This window comes from Magallana gigas, chromosome 2 (genome assembly GCF_963853765.1).
Source record: "Magallana gigas chromosome 2, xbMagGiga1.1, whole genome shotgun sequence".
In the NCBI taxonomy this organism is placed as follows: domain Eukaryota; kingdom Metazoa; phylum Mollusca; class Bivalvia; order Ostreida; family Ostreidae; genus Magallana; species Magallana gigas.
Genome location: NC_088854.1, coordinates 51,612,699 through 51,620,245, shown reverse-complemented (window position 1 = coordinate 51,620,245; position 7,547 = coordinate 51,612,699). Strand labels below are relative to the sequence as shown.

Sequence of the window (7,547 nt, the reverse complement as noted above, 5' to 3'; positions counted from 1 at the left end):
ATGGCCGTGGCCATTTAGACTGTATCGATCTCCTTTAGACGAAGAGCTCTATATAAAAATATAGGAAAATGCCCATTTATATGGTGAAATATATGATAAATTTTGTTCTTCACTAAAAGAATGTAATAGCTAAACAAATCATATCTTAAAATTTCAGGTAGATCTGATGGTTAATTTGTTGAACCCCCCCCCCCCCCCCAAACTAAGGCGTGAGTGTTGCAACTAGGATTAGAAACCCTCGTCAATGAGAGAGAGAGAGAGAGAGAGAGAGAGAGAGAGCTGGTATCAGTTCTGAAAAACCTTTTTACTATCTAAAAAGCAGGACAGTTTCCTTCCAAAAAAAAGTAACACATGAATTCTTTGAAAAAAGCTTTTTTTCTTTAAATAGTTTCATTCAATTACAAAATGAAGTGACGATGACACGAGGTAACCGCCGTTCCAATATGGCGGGAAAACAATGAATAACAAGTAACAACAATGAAGCACTACACTCCTCCTCATCAGCGTCTGAAATATCCCTCGTGTTGACCCAACATCAAATCCGTGAATTATTTAAAAGCTCTTTGATTTAAATTATATTTCAAACGCCGATGAGGAAAAAGGCAGCGAATTCTCTAGCTATCTCCTTTATATGAAGTCATCATAGGACTGTATAAAGTGAGCAAACATTAACGAAAAATTAAACGTGTTTTGTTGCTGGATTTTACAAATCTACAACGTTTGCTTGGATTACTAGTATGTTCTCTCTTTATTTACGCTAGCGAGCCCACAACCATCAATTGCTTTTTATTTGAAGACACGGTCGGCGGATCATGTTACAACTTCTGTCACCAAACGGCGATCAACGGTTTACAAAAATAGTTGAAACGAAGGTAATTAGTCACGATACTTGTTAAAAATTAATTATCATCATTAGAAATACAGCGCTGCATGCAGGATATTGGCTGACGTTTTCGACACCAACGCTAACCCAACGATACGTAATAGAATAGAATAATAAATTTGATTAGGTTACCTACAAAGACGTCATATTTTCAAAACATGCGTAGTAAATTAACTTTATCGGAATTGACAATGCAGAGAAAAATATTATTCATAGAAATTCAGAATACAATAACAAATTACCCACTAGTTGAATCATTGGAATGTTTTTCGCTGACGAACATATAAAGGAGATGCTATTGGGGTAATGAAATAATGAAAAATGAGATGATTTTGATAATATGTTTGCGTAGAAAAATGTTCTTCTTATCCTCCTATGAAAATATCACAGAAATGATATCAAATTGTCAAACATTGCATGCTAAAAAACATGATTTTTTTCGTTTAAAAAATGTACTGATGACTTTTTTCACGACTTCTAAACATTTGTAATATATAATATATATAATATATAAATATGCTTAAAATGTTAACAATTCTATTATAACAAAGGATGCAATTTTTGAAGGATCTTGTTCATTAAAAAGTTTGATCCATGCTATATATTCACAACACAATTCCCATGAAACCACTACCATCTAAATTCAAAAACGATGTGACAGAGATCAGTCGAGGTCACCTAATGACAGAGAGGGAAAATAATTGAACATCATTTTGTATTTAACAATATTTGGTTTTTTTGATTTTCTAACAGAAAATACTGTAGCACACGCACACTCACTCTCACACGCACACTCATACAGGTGCGCATGCGCATCAACAATGACTAGAAGTCCATCTGTACACACAATTCTACCGGTATACATAGGAACTTGGAAACAATAATACAACCTACAAATAACTAATTTTTTAACAGGATTTCTACAATCAATAACTTCACCATTTTCATGTAAAAAAAATGTTCGTAATCAGAACATTTATCTATTAAATTTCGCTTCACCAGTATCGATATCATTTTCACTTTCTTTCATTTAATAGGCTCTAATGATTTTTGTAAATTTTCGTTGTCAAAACCAAGGCCCTTACTTAAAGATGTGTTAGTGCATGATTCTCACTGGTCTACCATGGAGAATAGGGTGATACACATATACACTTTTAAACAATTTTGACATTCTTGTATATAAAAAGTGAAGGAAAAAATTATGACTATATACTAGTTGATTCTTTGATAAAAAACCATTCCTTTGGATTCTGAATCCCATAGTTATTAAAGCTAGTAAAATTTAAAACATGTATGATGCACTCTAAATGTGGATAAAAATGTAAAAAATAATGTTTCTGTTTAAATCTGTCAGTAATACTTAATAACACAGTCCATCACAGCTTCCTTTTGAATGAGAAATCCTTCGCTTAGAAATTCACCGGTGATTCCAAATGCATCAGCATGTAAATGCAAACTCTAACAAAAACGAAGAATACAAATAAACCACATCTCTGTGCTTAATAAAAATAAGACATGCATGACTTCAGAGCTTCATTTTTTAGTTAAAATTTTTTGGCTTTAATACAATGTATTATGCTACGTTAACAAAATTAGGCCCGCAGACCAAGAAAAGCTCTAAATTCTGGTATTTGGAATAATCTATCATAAAATAAACAGACATTTTAAAAAATCCAAAATGTTGTTTAAACTATTGTAAATTGAATTTTTAAAAAACTTAAAAATGTTTACCATTCTGGGTCTTCTTTAATCAGATACAGGTTCCTTCAAAACTAAGGGGGAGAAATGAATTTTTGATTGTTATTTATTATTGCTAGAAATGATTTCCTGTAGAAGTAATTTGCCAGGATCTTTAACTTTTTTTCACTGGGATTAATTTTTTTACTTGCATGTCCTTGTCTATATTCTAATAATTTTCTTTAGCTGCCACAACAGATTGAAAAGGAAAAAATATTTCCACAGGAATTTTTAAAAATGCAAAATAAAAGTAAAACCACAAAAAGAGGACCCTTTAACAACCTGTTTTTTATTACATGTACCATGCCTTGAAATGACTTATAAGATGGAGAATATTTTAGCTCTAAATCAAGTTGAGCTATACTGTAGATCACTTCTTTTTCTATCCCCTCCAAGAAGATTATTTTTTATTTCGCAAAATTTAAATTATTCTGCTTTATCATTTCTTGCATGATTATTTTGATTTTATTTCAAGCTGATGATTTCAGTTTTAAATTTCAAAAACAATGGCATCTTGGTTCTTTCAAAAGTTTAAGGCACTTTGAAAATGATTGGTATCATGTTAAAAACATAAATGAAATTTCTTCGCTTAGACTTTTTAACTTTTACCCAGACTGAAGAAAAACAGTATGATCCCAAAATCTTCGAATTTGCCTTGAAGAAGCGCAATTCTCTTTGGCAATTTTGCTCTGGTAAATATTCGTGTATTTCAAGACTATTCACTGCACTAGATAACACAGACAAATTCTCTTATCCTGACAAAATAAACATATTTGTAAAATGTATTTAGAAACTAAAAAATCCAAGCATAAATAACAGGATCTAACTTCATGAAAAGGTCCTTCAAAGCACTGCCCAGCTGATTTTATAAATCCGAGCTAAAAGTGGTAAAAAGCTGAGATAATACTAAAACTAGTAAGTAAATGCATGGAAACACCCATAGCTACAGAGAGCACTTGTAATGCAAAATCACAAAAGTCAACAATTATCAGTTCTAAATACAAACACCAACAAAAAAAATGCCATGAGCAAATATGGCTATAACAATAAAAGAAAAAAACAATAATTTCACAAATAGAATCTCTATAAATCAAAAATTCCAATACATGGTAGTCTAAAAATTGTAAATCCAATGTTCTACTAGTAGATAAAAAAAACCTGTCTCTGAAGCAATTTGTACAGATATTAAATCTACAATCATCACAATCTAGTGTAGTTTATTCTTTTTTTAATTTAAAAAAAAAACCATTTCAAAATATTTCTTTGGGAATGCTTAGAGTTAAATCAGAACTACTATGTATCAGTCTGTTTTTATACTCTCTCCGAAACACTTGCTGAGATTTTCCTCTGCTGCATCAGGCAGTTCTCTCCCTTGTTTACTTGAATGTGATGACTCCATTTCTGAGACTGTATCATGATCAAATGAATCCCGCTGAAAACTTCCCGACTCGGAATCGAAACTCTCATAACTACTACCTATAACGTGTCTTTGTTTACGATATAGATGTTGAGATTCAAAGGCATGTTCTCTACGCGAACCTAGATATCGTCCACCCAGTTTAGAGACTTCCACATCCACCTTGTCCATTCTCTCCGGAGTCCTGCCGCCTTCCTGTGACACAGAGTACTTAGTCTGCACCGCTATTGACGAGCCCCCATCAGGATCAACACTCTCGATGCTCGACTGCGAAAATGACCGAATGCCCAGATCATGAGAATCTGAGGTATCTGTACTTGACAACGAACTCTTTCTGACGTCACTGTCACTCTCTGGAACAGACAGGAATTTGCGTTTATTTGTCTTCTTTGTGTGTGTCCTCATATGCCTGGTGATCATATCCCTCCTACAAGCAGCATATGGACACTGGGGGCACTTGTAAGGTTTCTCCCCCGTATGAGTTCGCCTGTGTGTGTTCAAGTGATCACTGCGGGAAAATACTTGTCCACAATCGGTACATTCGTATGGCTTTAATCCAGTGTGCAGTCGCATGTGCCTTGTTAACATATCACTTCGTGAAAATGACCTGTTACAAACTTTGCAGAAGTGAATTTTGTTATTGTCTGGTTGTCGTATTGTTTCTGTTGGTAGATGTTTGGCCATGTGCTTTGCTAAGTTATCATAGGCAGGGAACACCTGTCCACACATTGGACACAGGTAGGCATCGCTCTCCGAATGGATCCTCCGCTCGTGAGACTGGGGCTCAGGTTTGGCAGTGGTGTGTGCTAGTTTTGAGGGAGGAAGTATAAGAGAATGACTAGGATACATTGCTCGTGGGGACACAGCCAGTCTATTGAGTTCTGACATGGAATTTAGCAGGGCTCCCCGAGGAGGAAAAGCAAAGTGGGAGAAACCTGGAGACATCGGACTCGGAGACAACATTTCCGGATCAGAGAAAAAACCACCGTCAAGTGGGCTGGGCAGATTAAAGTTGAAGATGTGACCTCCTTCAGGAACTGAACACAAGGGAGGGGGCTGAGGGTGAGTGGCTGGTATGTGGGGGGTGTGAAGACTGGTAGAATGATGCATGAACTGCATGAACTGTTGTTGCCTGTGTGCAGCAGATTGGGACACGTCTGCTTCCATGCTTGCCTTGTTGAGGTCAGGATTGCTGTAAGAGGGGGTGGCTATAATGGGGACCCTGTGATATGTTTGCTGGGAGGTTGGTTGATGAAGCAGGTGGGGTTTTTGATCTTTTTGAATAGAAGTTTGTGGAGATAACTGTCTTGGGGATTGAGATCTATGACCATCGTTTGGGGATTTTTCCTCTTGTTTTATGGTAGCAACATTCTGTCGTAGATCCACAGGTTCCGAATTCGACATCTGCTGAATCTTGGACTGGTGTGCTGAAGGTTTTACAGAGGACTCCATAAACACATCATTGTCCTCACTGCCTTGATGAACCATTTCAAACGATTTTCTTTCAAACGAAGAGGAGGAGGTGGAGGACTCTGACAACTTCAATTTGCTAGCTGCAGAGAGTTGCTGGGAAACAGGGTCATCTGCGGGTTCTCTCAGATCCAAGGGACTTTTTAAATCCAAAGACCTTTGCTGCTCAAATGACCTCTGTTGTTCAAATGACCCAAATCCTGGAATGTCTGGTTTGTCCTGGGAATGATCAAGGGAGGATGTATCAGTGGATGAGGATGATTGACTCTTTAAATACCTTGCATGGAGATACTTCTTGAAGTTTCCTGTTACGGATGAGGAGTCTTTTGTCGGATATTGCTCTGAGTATTCTCTGCCGAGTCTGTGAAATCCATCCTCCTCGTCTTCCTCCTTCAGTCCTTCCACCACACTGGTCGTCACATTGTCATCTGTGGTGATAACAATACTGGTGGGTTGGTGGATCATCCGCCGTTTCTCTCCATCCGACAATTCATCGACAGATTCGACAGAAATACCGGGTGAACTAATGCGAATACTGTGGATAGGCACTCCATGAAGGTCTTTGTTGAACGGTGAAGGCTCCCTGCTACTCGGGCTATCATCCGATCCACTGACATAGGAGTGATGGCTGTGAGAAGTACTGTCCTCACTCTTATTCAGTCTGGGAGCATATCTGAACAGTTCTCTACTTCTGCCCCTTGGAGAGGCAACCCTGTAGTTTATATCCTCACTAGAATGGGTCGTCTCTGATGACAGATTCTTTGTCAACAAGTTTGTGGAATCTCTTCCTTGATTTGAAGAATGAAATGGAAATCCTGAAGATGAGATCACTGTTTCACGAATCTGTACAGAATCTTTTTCTTGAAACACAAGATTTGGAGCACTGGCATTGTATACCATTTTAGACATTTGACGACTCTGCTGAAAGTGAGAAAAAGTCTCCACATTGTATCTCTCCACAACCTTTCTCCTTTCATCCTGTTCCTCATCTGGATGACAGTCCAAGGAAAACAGAAAGTTCTTCTCAGAGTTATCAAAGCTGTAATGAATGTCCCTAGACACCCTACCTCCAGGATCACTGTGCTGTTTGGGAAGTTCCCCATGTTCTAAGCCAAGGAACTGCTTGAAGGGTCTCTTGGAAATCTTGGGCTGATCCCGGAGATGACTGAGGACCGATCGTCCCTGGTTACTGTCCTCATCCACAGCCACCTGTTTCACCAGGATCCTCTTGTGGTCCTCTCCAGAGTTGTGCCCCTTGTTTCCCATCATGGCTGAGTGAGTGTTCACGGTGGCTACAGAGACTTTGTCACTGCTGCAAGCTTCATCGTCACTCAGACTTCTCATCACTATTGCACATTGTGGGACTGAAAAAAGCATAATAGTTCCTGAGTTAAAACCTGTCTGCAAACTTCATTCACAAGAACAAATAACTCTCTCCTCGTTTCATGGAAAAGTACAATAAAAACTAACTTCCACTGAACTATAAAAACATCAGCAGAATTACGTAGCAACTTAATCATGTATTAATTCTCACTTACACTCCTCAAATAATTTGCGATCACTTCAACCAAAACAATATCTACCTTCTGTGGGGAAGAACAAAGAGATAATTCAATTTATTCAATTAGAGTTATTTTGGTTATAGCTGTTTGCATGCATAAATAACAGAAAAATTCTTCAGATATAAGATTTGTGGTCAATTTTATGCAGCTCACTTCATTGTGGTAGGGTTTAATACTTCAACAGTGAATAAGTTTTCCATCAAAAATGTTTGGCACTATCTATTGTCAAATATTGATATTGAGGTCAATTGATAGGTTGAGAAATAAAAAAATTTTATAATATATTCCCGATGAATCGCGTGCGATTAACACTGGTGTAAGTAAGTACGGCTCTAATTATGCTAAATGTGTCTCCCTTTCAACCACTGTGACATGAAAATGATAATGTTCACCACTGCCTTTATTTTATTTTTTATTTTCTACTCCGAATTAGTTTGGGATCGCCCTTGTGATGCAGACGGAACCCTGGACAGTATCC

At 37.2% G+C, this 7,547-nt stretch overlaps 1 protein-coding gene across 3 annotated transcripts in view; it reads right to left on the bottom strand.

The window, feature by feature from the left end:
* Positions 1-356: 356 nt before the first annotated feature.
* Positions 357-7,547, bottom strand: part of LOC105340757 (uncharacterized) — a 28,104-nt gene continuing 20,913 nt past the window's right edge. For all 3 annotated transcript variants that reach the window (XM_011446955.4, XM_011446957.4, XM_011446956.4), the window contains exon 3: positions 357-6,871. In XM_011446955.4, coding sequence (XP_011445257.3) covers positions 3,921-6,851 — 2,931 coding nt within the window. In that variant the 5' untranslated portion in view covers positions 6,852-6,871 and the 3' untranslated portion in view covers positions 357-3,920. The remainder of the gene's footprint in view (positions 6,872-7,547) is intronic.